This window comes from Procambarus clarkii, chromosome 6 (assembly GCF_040958095.1).
Source record: "Procambarus clarkii isolate CNS0578487 chromosome 6, FALCON_Pclarkii_2.0, whole genome shotgun sequence".
Lineage (NCBI taxonomy): Eukaryota > Metazoa > Arthropoda > Malacostraca > Decapoda > Cambaridae > Procambarus > Procambarus clarkii.
This window is the reverse complement of record NC_091155.1, coordinates 26,292,581-26,306,972: the sequence shown is the minus strand read 5'-3', so window position 1 is coordinate 26,306,972 and position 14,392 is coordinate 26,292,581. Positions and strand designations below refer to the sequence as shown.

Here is a 14,392-nt window from a genome sequence, read left to right as displayed (position 1 = left end):
ATCCTATGTATTCTCACAAACCCAATGTACCTTCTTGTATATAAATAAATAAATAAATAAATAAACAAACAATGATGTTGATGCTGTCACTTGCCCGAGGCGTCAGTATGACCGGGGAGGCGAGAGTGGCCGGACGCATCCTCAACTTTCTCTTGCCTGTCGCTCACTGAACTTTCTCTGCCAGGGCTTGCCACACACACCGCCGAGATGTTCAGCAAGACCAAGCCCTCGGACACCCTCTCTACGGGCAACATTTACCTCATCTTCTACAACATCTTCTTGAGCCTCGGGTGAGACCTTCTCCTGGGACGTTACTGGTGTTGTGCGCTCTCTGGCACAGTGCGCATTGTAGGATAATGCGCAGAGCGCGTTGATCTATTCCCTCTAATTTAATTAATTTTGTCGGGGACAGGAAGCCTCTATGTGTATATATATTTTATGACGTGTATATAATATAATATATACACTTTAAGCTTGTATCGTGATCCCCACAAGGTCAAGCTACTGACCCTCCTCAGGATGCAACCCCATGACAGTTAGCAGAGTCCTGGGGTACCTAATTATTGCTAGGTGAATAGTCGCATTAGGTGAAAGGAAACGTGCCTAACCATTTCTGTCTCGCCCTGGAATCGAACCCTGGATCCCAAACCCAACAATTTGACCAAATGAACAATCAAGTACACAGGCATTTCAGCAAACCTCATTTTCTGATTGTCAAGACTGTGCATGTTGGGTTAGCTTGTCACCATAGGCTCACCATAGGCTCGCACATTGAATCCGTAATGGTAAGCACATAAAACCTTCCTAACCTAACAATATGCATTCTCATTGTCGGGGACAGAGTCTGTTTCAGTTTATCGATTTTAGATTCACTTTTTAGATTCAGCTACCCAGAACAAAAGTTCCAAGTAGCACGGGCTATGGTGAGCCCGTAGAGTTTATCAAGCTTTCCGTAGGCCAGCTACTGACCTTCCCCAGGAAGCCAGCCACAACAGTTGTCTAGCTCCTGGATACCTGATTACTCTTATCTTGAGAGAGGCACCAGGTGAAATGAAATATGCCCAACTATGTCTGCCCCGCCCACAAATTGAACATGGAACCCTCGGTTGTGAGCCCTTGATGTAGACCACTGTGCTGTAGTAGTTTTTACAATTTAGAAAATGAGCTTTGCAGAAATGCCTGTGTATGATTTGATTGTACTCTCTAGTCTTATGGAGTGCTGCATCATTTGGTAATTTGCAGTATTTACATATTGGAATAATGACGTAACAGGCATTATACAAGCAGGGCAGCTATAACTATTTTTTTCCTGTATCTAAATACTGTATCAAGAATTCTTTAGTTATACTGTATTCGGCTTTTATTTCTTATTAATTCTTGAACACGGGAGCCTCCAGGGCCTACCAAATACTGCCGTTTTAATGATAAAATCCACCAGGGCTGTGAGCCTACGGCATTGCCATGCTCAAGCCTACGAGCATAGCAATGCCGGGGTCGTAGGTTGTGTATGTTCCAGCCATTTTGTCACTTCATGAAATGTATGCACATATTTTATAGATTGATTAACTATATTAACTAGAAGAGGTCCAGTAGTATACATCTTCAACTCACAATGTAGGATCCCAGGTTCGACCCCTGGCTGGGGCAGAAATGATTTGGCACTTTTCTTTCACCTGATGCGCTCTGTTCATCTAGTAGTAAATGGGTGTCTGGGAGTTAGGCAGTTGTGGATTGCATCCTGGTGAAGGTCAGTAGTTGGCCCTAGGGGTGGCCTTAATAATCCAAAGTACAGTATAAGCTTCCTGTCCAAAACAACAAGATTTGGCTCAATGTCGCCCATTAGCAACTCATTACACAAACTTTGCTTTAAATCTTTACTGACTTTATATTTATTATATTGTACTTTTAAATTAATATTCATTGTGTTACAGTATATACAAAGTTTAATAATCTCTGCTGATGGATAGTGCAAAAATGTCCAAGACTTACTTGATGTGAAATCACATTTATGTTGCCTACATAAACTAGGAAATAGTTAATTAATGGTAGTTATTGCCTATCATGGTAAATGGGCTGAGAATACAGAAAGGTCATGAATATTGATTAATTAATTGGTATATATATTTCAGATGGCTCATTGTTTTAATCCAAGCAACACATCATTTGGTATTTGAAGGAAGTTTGACAGGCCTATGGGACAGCACTAGCTCTGTACTCAAGATTTTTCAGACACTAGCTGTACTAGAGGTAAACTTAATATATGGCTGATATGTTGATGTACAGTGTAATGTTATTCTGTATGTTTTTTTCAGTAATACTGTAGTTCATTTAACACTTTGTTCATAAATATTATTACCCGTTCCCTATCTCCCATTTTTATGGGGTGTAAGTGGTAAGAAATAAGAGCAAAGATATTATAATAATAATTAGTATTATTATAATAATTAGTATTATTATTATTTTGAAAATAATAAACAGCTCGTCCATTTACTAAGTTTTACACAATACGTACTGCTCTTTCACATTGAACCAGCACTGCTACTTATCAAACCAATTTCATCTATCATTATTCCATACCTGCTGTTTACACACTTCCCACTTCCTTCATACTCTCTACGGCTATTTTTCACCTGGCCTTCCTCCCCTGTATTTTCCTCTTCTCCTATGTTAAAGTTCACTTGGATGTGCTATTGTAACCACTCTTATCATCCATTTGTTCATTAATCATTAAACATTTAATAAAATGAATAAAAACAATAAATTATTATTAAAAATAAGAAAAAATACTGTACTGTTTAGTATAGTGGAATCTCGATTCAACGTACCTTGATTCTGCGAATCTGGTTGGAACACTCTCCTTGCCAGATTTACTCACCCAGTTTGACGAATAAGAGTTCACTGAAGCAGGGAATTCTGATTTCTTTAGGATGTTAGGACCGGGTTCAAAGATTGACGCAACTATACAAGAAATAGTTGGGCCTTCAGAAAGCCACTTAGCATATTTAAAACCAAATTCTATGGTTCGTTTTTTTCCCCCAGTTGCAGAGAATTTTGTTTAGTAAAATATGGGCATAGGAAAATGCTAGATGTGGTTAAATCTTTTGCAGACAGGTTCTTATGGTTGTTATCCTTCATATGACAGGTTGAAATTAAAATTTTGCTTGGTGAAATCAGCTCTTGGAGTATCATAAATATTAGTTAGGATATGAATGGTAACTCAATTAATGACTAGTCATGGTTTTGATGTTATAGATGACCTCAATATTACAAGAAACATTTGGAGCCTTGGAAAAGCTACTGAAGATATTTAAACCAAAGTCTATGGTTTAGTTTTTATTCTGAGTTGGCAAAGTTTTCCTTCACCCAGATAATGAAAATGAGTTTTGAGGCTAGAAATGTGAGAAATAATCTAGATGGTGGCTAAAGTTTTGTGCAGACATGTTCATCTGATAGTTGTTCATTATATTATAGCTTGATATTAAAATTTTGCTAAGTGAAATCTGCCCATAAGATGTGGGAAGTGCATCCTTGAAGCATCTCTGGTTGTAATGAATCCTTCACTGTAATGTGTTGGGGTTGGACCCATATACTGTAGTTTGTTGAATCAAGGTCAAACTATCAAGTACTGTATCCAAGTTATTTGTTAATTAACTATAAAATGTTTATTGTAAGGAAAAATGATATTTATAGTTTTTTTGTTTACTGTACAGTAGTTAAATGTAGTTTAGATTATATACTAGTTACATTTTTTAGCAATAAGGATTAATTTTTATTAGAATTTACAGTACAGTAGTTGCAATACATTATACTGTTTATAGAGTTGTTATATATTGATAAACTGAGTAAAAATTAATGTTTAAATATTTTATATGATCTTTGTTACATTATTGCAAAATGTCTTGCATTATATTTCTGGAACATAAATTATAATTTATGAATAAAAATAAGTAAAATTATATAATTTATCTTTCCATTAATATTAATACTATTGATACAGTAATAACTTGGTACTGTATTACATAATATTTCTTAGTGATAGGAAATAACAAGTAATGTAGATGGCTCAGCTGGGCAAAGCACTGCAGGTAGAGAAATTCTCACTTCCACCCTCAAATGACAATTTTCCATGTTTTGTTTGTGCCAAAAAAATTTAGGCCTTGGCAGAGGCTTTGTGTGTAAAAAGTTGAACTGAAGTTAACAAAAACTTGTTTAAGCGGTGACAGTGGCTGATCTCTAGCGTCCTCTGTTACTTTCTACCCAGAGAGAAAAGGAAGATATGAGACGGAGTGAAAGGAAAATAACTGAGGATGGCAATAGAGGAAAAACAAGAGATCATTCATAGTGAGACAATGTGATGTCTCACTATAGAAAAGTGTTAAAACGTAGGGAAAACAAGTGTCTATAATCAGATTCTTAGTAAGACAAGCAAGCAGTGAGCCATAACCAGGTCCTAGTGGTATGCCTGCAAAACATAAGAGAAAGAGTACACCAGAAATGTTATCACTGCTGTTATAATGGAAGGGGACTCCCCTTCCAAGCACTAACACCTCTTCTCTTCCCCCCTCCCCCCCCCCCCCTCTCACCCTCTTCCATATGCCAACAAGTCATCAATAAAGGTTAGCTATAATTTGTACATACTATAGTATAAAATATTTGTGTGTATTATGTATGAAATATATTTTGAAATTAATATTTTTGGGAGTGTGGAACGGATTAATTCAATTTACATTATTTCTTATAGGAAAATTTGTTAAAGTTTGCAAATTTTTGTTTTTTGAGCAGTCTCTGGGAACAGATTAAACTCAAAACCAAGGTATCACTGTATATATTTGTGGAAGGAGTAACACTAAAGGGGGATTAATAATAAATAATTGTGTGATTGTCAGTTTATTAGGCAAATCTAAAATGGATTGCCAAATTTGAGTTCATTGTTTGGTTTAGTAAACTTTATTATACTGTATTTTTATTTAAATTATAGAATATCTTGATATAAATCCACCAATGATAAATACCAACCTTTTAATCTTTGATGTATTTTTTGAACTTAGCATTGTTGAATCCACTCAATGTTGAATCTTGGCATTTTTAATAGCGAACCATATCATTTTCAGCAATGTTTACAGGTCATGGTCTAAAAATCTAATGGAATCATACTTAAGCTTTGCAATACTAACAATAATAATTTTTTCCAGATTGTACATTCTGCTGTGGGTCTGGTTCCATCCAGTGTCATGATGGTAATACCCCAAGTATTTTCACGTCTCATAGTGCTGTGGCCTGTTCTCTGCACCTTCCCGAACACTCATACCAGCCTAGGTATGTAAATGTAAATTATATTATACTGTATTTATATATACATTTCTCTATCTAAATTTTTTTTTGCTTTTTTCTTAAGAGCTTTTCCCATCCTTGAGTAGATGGCCACATGCAGATTCTAAGACAAGCATTTCAAGTACAGTACTGTACCTATAATAAAGTACTTATAGGCACTTAAAAGAAAAAAAAAAGCCTTTTACAAGCCCATACAAGTGAGAACATTTAAGGGAAGTAACATAAACAGAAAAGTGAAAATAAGGGAAAAGAAAGAAAGAAAATTGTGAAAGTTATATTTATTGACATAGGTGATAGAGGTAAAGTTGAGCAGACCATATTTACATGTAGTCAGCTTCAGGTCTGGTCCCTAAGCCAGAAGTCTTGTGATGACCTAATCTGAAAGGCTGATGCTTGGAGCTGTCCACATATATATTACAACATAGTTGATTTGTTACTTCCTTTAAAACCTCCATTTGCATGTTCCAAAAATGTTTCTTATATTTGGTGAGAGGAAACTGAAGAGCTATGGGCCTCTTGATATTCAGATAGTGTTCTACAATTGGGCCCATGGTAATTCAATTCTTCACTGGATCTATTCTGTATTTTCTACCATATTTTTTGCTGTAGTAAGCTTTTTTTTTATGCTGTATAAATATGTGATGATACTGTGTCTCTGACATTTTACCCTAGAATATATACATTTTAAGTGCTTTGAGATGATTGCAGTAATTTAGGGGCTTTACTGTATCTGTTTGCCACATATGTTCTCTGTAATCCTTTTATTTCCGAAGTCTCTCCTGCTTAGAAAGGGGAAGGGTACCAAAGAGTACTTAACCACTGCATTGTTATGCCTTAAAATGACACTTTTTTTGACACTTAAAATTCTTTCCAAAAAATGTTCTCTTGTATTGTTAAATGATCACATCTGTGATCAACAGGTGATGCACACCTGTGTGCATCACCTGTGATTGGTGTGCATCACAGGCGATGTACACCTGTGATCTCTGGTCAAAGGAAACTAAAAAAAAATAATATTCTATGCGACATACTTTATCCTTGATGGATGATGGAATTGGGAAGTTGAGCAAGTTATGGGTGCTGAGCGATGGAGCGCTCAGTCACTAGGCCTTGCCACCCCTGTGGCGCAGCAGTTGCCGTGAATATAAGTTTCGCAATTATTTGTATATTTCTCATTCGTTTTTTCTGTTTTTTTGGTGTAATATTATTCAAAAGTGTGTAATTTGTGGAATTTATATACAGTGCAGTAGTTCAATGTGTGGAACATCACTATGCTCAAAATTATGGGGCTCATGTGTGTGACATATACAGTATATAATAATCTATGATCAATCAAGTGTTTTTGCTGTTATTACACTATACTGTATATCCACTCATTGTATATACCTATCACATACGTGTTCACTAACAAACCACTAAGTTGGTATGGTGATCCTAAAAAACAAGAGTGGGCTGCACCCAGCCAGCCCTCCCTCACTCCTTCAACACCTAACTCTCCAACATTGCTCCTCCCACCATACTGTTATTATTTTTATTACACTATTTACACAAGTTATATATAAGTATCTAAATGCATCTAAATGTTTTATTAACCATACCTATACAACTAAGCTGCTATGGTATCCAAACAGCATAGTGGCTACCATATACTGCATGACAACAGATAATGCACAGCAGCCAGCAGATAACGCTAGGAATACGACGCCACCTCTCGCCAAAATGCTTCTCCCAGCATACTCCTGTTGCTGTTATTACACTATATACACACATTATATATAAGTATCTACATTTGTGTTCACCATAGCGAACCACTAAACTGGTACGTTGAGTTAAAACAAGAGTGGCTGTCACACAGTCAGCTGACGCTACCTCGATCATTCCTTACCAAAAGTCCTCCCATTCTCAATACTACACACGGCACTAATTATCATCACAATCCTGCTATTATCAGAATCGTGTCACTAAATCTTGTAGTTAATAATTTTCTACAAGTTTATTTTGTAAAGGAACATGAGAAGTCGTTTGAAGATTCCTAGATGGACAAAATAATGGCAGTGTGCCGTGCCTACTGCTGTGTACATCTTAAATAGCATTGATTCACTGACATCTGAACATTGTACACAGCCTTTATCACAGTCAGGCTCTTCTATAATACTATCATGGCTAAATAATACCAGCTACATATATATTTTGACATTAGGTGATGCTGTAGTCACAAGCTGAATAGCAGTGCTGTTAGCTGATGCTGCATGTGCCAGCCTTGGTTGCTTATGCAGTACTGAGGCTCTCGCACCCGGGAATGTTGCCCACGATTTAAAAAAAAATGGCATCTGTTTATGAGAGCCCCGAAGAAGCTGATGTGAACCCCATGTAGCCATGGGAATTTTGAATGCTACGCTATACCTACAAGCGCCCTGAGGCGCCTTGCGCACCACCGATAGAGCCTCAAGACACGTTGCGCAGTGCAGTGGTTGAGGTGGGAAAACACAAATGATTTGAAAAGTAGGAGCATCCCTTGATTTGTACATTCTCATAATCCATGCTATCATTTTCCTGGCTGATGTTACATTTGCTTGGTTATGCTTGCTAAATGTTACATTGTATGATAGTATTATTATTCCTAGATCCTTTACATGTAGTTTATTCTGGCACTGTTTGATGAGTGCCAACAGCCCCAGAGATATCTTTTCTTAGTGTTTCATTTTCCCTTGTGTCATTTGAGGATATAGTGTGACTTTATTCCTCCCCCCCCCCCACAAGCCCAGGGCTATGCTGGCTATTTTTCATCTCTATTGTACAGGATTTGATTGGTGTGCATACTTAATATGGTCCTGTAGCACAGTATGGAGGAGGTTTAGGAGAGCTAATGAGGGAGCCTTATTCAGAAATATCATTGAATAAAATATCCATTATGTGCACATGCATAATTTTTAATCTGAAATTAAGTTATTTTTGTGTTAATATCATTAATATTACTATGGTTATTGTCATAATTGGTTTTATGCACTAGTATGTATTTTTTTTTTTTTTGTAGCAAACCAATACATAATGTTCAGTATTGCCCAATAATAGGTTGCAACACTGAGTTTGAAGAACACGCCTGGCAAGTTCCTGAAGTTTCACTTGGAAAGGGGCATTTCATTCCTATGGCCACTCCTTTATAAAAGTTATTTTGTTGTCTTGCTATCAGGAGAAATGCTATGCAAGTGCTGCTAATAAGTAACTTATATTAACCCAAATATTATTTATATTTTTACTACCTACCTATTACTTTACTAAATGAACATATCCACAGGTCTGCCCCTGTTACTGATTGCTTGGAGTGTGACAGAAGTTATCAGATACTCCTTCTACTTCCTCAACGTTCTTAAGCAGGTTCCACACATGCTTACCTTCCTCAGGTATTATGCATTTTCTGTTCTCTACTGGCTCTATCTTGTGTGATGTGGAAATATTAAGTTCCACATTGCACTAAGTGAGCTTATTTCAGAGCTTGTCACTGTATGATTTTTAGTAGTTAAGGATACATTAAATATTTAAATTAAGAATTTACCATTGAGACAAACCTTGGTCCAAAACAAATTTACCACTGGGAAAAACCTTGATAATCTAGATCAGGGGTCTGGATTATAAAGCCAGTCTCGGCACACCAGACGAACATCGGTTTTATTTTTATAAATGTGAACGCTGTAGAGAAGTAGACTTTGAGTATACAGTGATACATAATAGCTCTAACCTGTACCCAAAAAGAAAGTAGCCAAGCAATTCTGGAAACTTGGTTGTTGGACAGGATACAGGAAAAGGCAACCACAAGTACTGTTGGCTTTCTTATGCCAACAGCAAACCATAGCACCAACAGACTTCACATTATGCCACCAATAACCTCCCATCCTATTCAACATATTCTTTGATCACAAAATGTAAACCTCTTGTTGAAGTTACATCAGGAACTTGAGTACAGTATTAATCAGTGTTAGGTCGGTAGTAGATAACTGGCTGACACTGCATTGTAATATATAAAATATGTTGTAGCATCACATTTAAGTTTCTCTCCTTTGCTCTTAAACTGCTTTAGTAGCCTAGGATAGATTTGGAAGGTGTGGTGCTTACTCTGACCCCTGTCCATCCTTGTCTCAGACTTTCTCCTATTTTGCAATGTTTTACCTGGGGTCCTCGAGCTTGTCACGTATGGACCTGACTATATATTTTGTTTTCGTGATCTTGGACAAGTGGTGTGGGGCTTTCTGTGCATGTCAGGAGCCTTGGTGGTTTCTTGTTGCCCTGTGCTTTGGCTTTCCTGGCACCTTCCTTGGATTTCCTAGGATTTTTATCCTGCATTCTGGGTTGTCTGTAACATAAGAGCTGGTGGTTGTTTTATTTGGTAATTTTGGCCCCCCAGGCCCATTCCTTCTGCTGGAGGATAGTTGGGGCTGAGATTAGGGCACATTGGCCTTTTTGCCTGGAATGTTTGGTCTCTTTCCTTGGCCTGCTGACTGGGACTGAAGTTTCCATCTCATTAAGGTTGTCAAAAAACTTGACAGTAAAAGAGCTAGGCCAGTGACATCTTCAAACACTGTATGAAAACCATCCTATTCCAAACACACACACACACACACTCTTTAAGAATAAGAGGTCATAGATTTAAACTAGCTAAACACAGATGCCGAAGAAATATAAGAAAATTCACTTTCGCAAACAGAGTGGTAGATGGTTGGAACAAGTTAGGTGAGAAGGTGGTGGAGGCCAAGACCGTCAGTAGTTTCAAAGCGTTATATGACAGAGTGCTGGGAAGACGGGACACCACGAGCGTAGCTCTTGTCCTGTAACTACACTTAGGTAATTACACACACACAGAATAATAATTATTTTATTATTATTATTATTATTATTATTATAATAATAATAATCAACAGTCTCTCACCAGTCAAAAAAGGAACGCAATCTCTTCGGGGAAGTGTGATGAATCACTAGTAAACAACAATAATGACTTAAAAATATGTATACTACATTAATCATCCACTAACCATTGGTCATTTTATCTTTTGTTAAAACCAACTTGACTCTGTTATTATTTTGTTCCAGATTTGTTTTTAAAGGGATTATATAAATAATAAATGGTGACAAAATATGTTTCAGGTACACTCTGTTTATTGTGCTGTATCCAGTAGGTGTGACAGGGGAGCTGCTGTGTGTGTATGCAGCTTTACCTGCAGTAGCTGAAACACATGCATACTCAATCACCTTCCCTAATGCCCTTAACTTCAGCTTCAGTTTCTACTATGCATTAATCATCTTTGCATTGCTGTACTTGCCATGTAAGTTAATTAGGTAAACTGTGTTTAAATGTCTAATTTTTTATCAAAGTTTTTATGCTATTTCAAATGTCTTATTTTATTGACTTTAAATAGAACCATATTTTAAGCTTAAATTGAACGGTGTAGTAAAAAATTAAGACTGCTTTTTTTTATTTGACATACACAGTTTGTGTGATATTTTGAATGCCTTGTATTGAAATCTCCAACAATAATATATAATATACTTAAACTTTTTACAGAAATTGTAACGTGAAAGTTACAATTTTACAATAACTCCATCTTCTAACCTTGTGAAAATGAAACTTGCTATGATACTTCTAAAACTGTATCAACTACTTGGCTAACTTGTATTAATTATGCTACTTATGGCATGTGTATATTTCATAACATTAATCCCAGAAAGGTATGGAAAAATGGAACAGGGCATGGGGTTAACAGGGAGACACTGAAGAGTTAGAAATTAATACACCAGAGTCAAGAGAAGCAATTTGAAACACATACCAGCTGGAGCTGCATTGTCACACATGGAGGAAAACTGTAAGGATGAAAGATGACAGCAGGAAAGAAATAATACTAGATAGCATGCAGTCACTGAGGGGAAAAGACATGATAGCTTGTGGCCCTGGTCTCTGACCAGGCCTCCTTGGTTGGTGGTCTGGTCAGTCAGACTGCTAGAGGCAGCTGCTCAGTCTTATGTAGGAATCGCTACCTGGTTGATCAGGTATCCTTTGGAGGTGTTTATACAGTTCATTTGAACACCACAAGAGATTGGCTTTGTGTGCCTTGTGTTTTAGAGGGAGTGTGTTGAAGTCTTGGTCACCATGATGTTGGTAGAATTCTCAGCATTCCCATTTCATCTCTTATTTTCAATGGGTTTATTTTGCACTTCCTGCCATGCCTCCAGGTCTCGTGTGGTGTTATTTCCATGTGCAGATTAGGAACTACCCCCTTGATATTTTCCAGTTGTAAAATTATGTATATCTACCACCTACACTCAATGGTACACGGATAAAAAACACTTGCTGGTAAATATTTTTTTTAAAGGTCCTAGTCTTGGAGGCTAATGTGCAAATCACAAAATTTCACTGTTAATAGCCACACTGATGCACAGTACAATATTTGTATTGCTTACAGTTTGTGTGCTGATTATTAACTTTAAAAATAGAGGTTGGGCTTTTTTTTTTCTTGCATAGGGATTTTTTTTTATGTGGAAACAAGACTCTCATTCATTACTTCTAAATGCAAGTGTGTAGTGTTTTTAGCTGGTTCCTACAATTTGCAATGATGCAAATGATAGTCTCATCAGCTCGTGTAGATATGTTGGCTATTAGTCTGTGCATTAGCACATTGGAAAGTATGGTACAGCTGAGCCCTTTGAGGTATGTCCTATTCCAAGGACCTACCCACATACATACAAATCACTCATCCTTGGACATACCCCATATGCACACAGCACCCTCTACCTTCACCCATGTGCACATCACACACCACCTTTCCCCACACATCACCACCTTGTCTCGCCCACACCAATTACTCCCTAACAGACTATCAGTATCTACCCCATACACTGCACCCCATAACCCAATCATTCCTTCTCCATATAGACAGCAGCTCCAGTTGTCTATATGGATCTATCTATCTAATATTATATATATATATATAATCTAAAGGTACTGTTCTTGGTTCTATAAATACAGTACAGTATTTTTTTTTTTTTTTTTTTTTTTGTCTTCTATGGAATGACTGACTTTAGTATATTTACTGCTTATCAAATAATACTAGTGTGTTTCTCTCAACAGGCTTCCCAATACTCTACATGCATATGTTATCCCAGAGGCGCAAGGTTCTTGGTAGCACACACAAAAAGAGGGAATAAGAATTCTGGCTTCTTGCGTGTACTGTACTTCTTCCTTAAGAATTTAAGTCAGATAATTTATACCATTATTTGGATCTATTAGTCACAAAATCTATTTTCAATGCTTGTGATCTCTCCCATTGCATAATTACAGTTTCAAGGAGAAATATTGATCATGTTGTTTATCAAACACGTTTAACTTTAAGTTACGCAATTGTATTTATTACTCGTTATGGTGAATCGGGTGCATCAACCACAGTACTCGTCAAAGGTATGCGGTGCCCTGCTCACGCCCCTCCCATGCAACAAACAGTAAGAGATATATAGTAAATAATGTATTATAATTACCTTTTAATAATTGGTTGAACTTTTATCTTCTTCACTGCTGGGAGACTTGAAAGAGCCAAGTTTCTTAGATGTTGATGCAAGATGTTTGCCCAGGACTGATGGATGATGGCCTTTTGAGCTTCAGTTTGGAGCAGATGTCTTTCTCCTGCAGATCCTCCACTACCATGTGCCAGAGGTTCTCAATTGGGTTGAGATCTGGCCTGTTACCTGACCAATCTTTTATGAAGGGCATCATGCACCGAAAAAATTTGGCAAATATTCAGAAAGCAATTTCAGGTAAATGGCTTAATTAAAGGTTTTTAGGAAGCACAAAATATTTGCCAAAACCCCTGTCTGAGAAAAAAAATCCACGCCATAAGAAAACCAAGTGGCTTGATGAATGCAGGCTACTCTTCATAAAGGATTGCCAGGTAATAGCTCAGATCTGAACCCAATTGAGAACCTCTAAGACATGGTGGTAGAGGAGAATTTGCAGGGGAAAGATGTCCGCTTCAAACAGAAACTCTAAGCCGTCTGTCAGTCCTGGGCAAACATTCTCACCTGGAAAACGCTTCTTTTTTCCTACCTCGATGTCTCAAAGCCACAAAGAAAAACCACCTAAGTATTAAAAGGTAATTATAATACATTTACTATAAATTTCCTTGTATTGTTTGTGTGGGAGGGGAGAGAGCAGGGCGCTGCATACTTTGACGAGTACTGTCTATGATTAAAATTAAAGGTTTTATTTGTATGTTTTTTGTGATTCCACTTGTTTACCGAAGAAGGCATCGAACCAGAAGAGCAATGTAGTATTGATAAAATTGAAGTAAAACTTGTTCCTATCCATTCTACTTTCATTGTGGCATATTTTAATTTCTCTAATTCTCAACTGAATAAAACTATTTATTAATATCTGGAAAAGTGGTAAGATTGATCTTTTTGACTGTTACAATTAAACATTGCATATTTTGTCTAAATGAGGCTCTAGTTACATCCATATACCATTCGTAAACTAATATAAAAATAAATATTGAATTGTACCATCTATCTTTTTATACAGCCTTTATTTTATGTAACTATTATACAAACCAAATTATCCTATACCTTTAACACCTTTAAGTATCTGGGTAAGGCAAAGTTCAGGCTCTAAAGAGATTGTCTGGTAAGGATGAAAATATTATACGGGAGTCAGAGGAGTGTCGTGAAATCCAGCTGCAAGCCTAGTTTTGTCGTGACAAGTTTGGCTCAAATTTCCCTGCAATCGTATGTATCTTCTTTCAGATGTGAGGGACGGGGTGCCTAAGGTGGAGACGTAGGCTCCAGACTCTTCAACTCGGGTTCAGAACACGAATAGCTTTACAGGCCATCGTACTTGCCTTCCAATACAAAGAAACAGAATCGGGCACATTCTGGCAACGGCGCTGCTTTCAGGCTGCCTACTAAACAATGCATAGCCCGTATTCCACCAAAAAACACACTTCAGTGCATCATGAGACATGGTGTGGGACAGAACAGAAAGCAGCATCCATTATGATGTTATGAAAAAGTAGGGAGTGCTGGAGGG

The 14,392-nt window shown here is 37.1% G+C and overlaps 1 protein-coding gene across 1 annotated transcript; it reads left to right on the top strand.

The window, feature by feature from the left end:
- Positions 1 to 96: 96 nt before the first annotated feature.
- LOC123754047 (3-hydroxyacyl-CoA dehydratase 1) lies at positions 97 to 13,868 on the top strand. The gene is made up of 6 exons (XM_045736181.2): positions 97 to 290; positions 2,130 to 2,247; positions 5,193 to 5,316; positions 8,627 to 8,732; positions 10,468 to 10,646; positions 12,446 to 13,868. Exons 1-6 carry the CDS (start codon positions 208 to 210, stop codon positions 12,520 to 12,522), a joined length of 687 nt encoding a protein of 228 aa, XP_045592137.1. The 5' UTR covers positions 97 to 207; the 3' UTR covers positions 12,523 to 13,868.
- The last annotated feature ends 524 nt before the right edge of the window (positions 13,869 to 14,392 follow it).

Bases quoted from the DNA above. Each gene is read 5' to 3' on its own strand.
- LOC123754047 (XM_045736181.2), top strand. From the start codon at position 208: ATGTTCAGCAAGACCAAGCCCTCGGACACCCTCTCTACGGGCAACATT. The intron at 291-2,129 runs GTGAGACCTTCT...TATATATTTCAG, and splicing joins AACATCTTCTTGAGCCTCGG to ATGGCTCATTGTTTTAATCC. The intron at 2,248-5,192 runs GTAAACTTAATA...AATTTTTTCCAG, and splicing joins AGACACTAGCTGTACTAGAG to ATTGTACATTCTGCTGTGGG.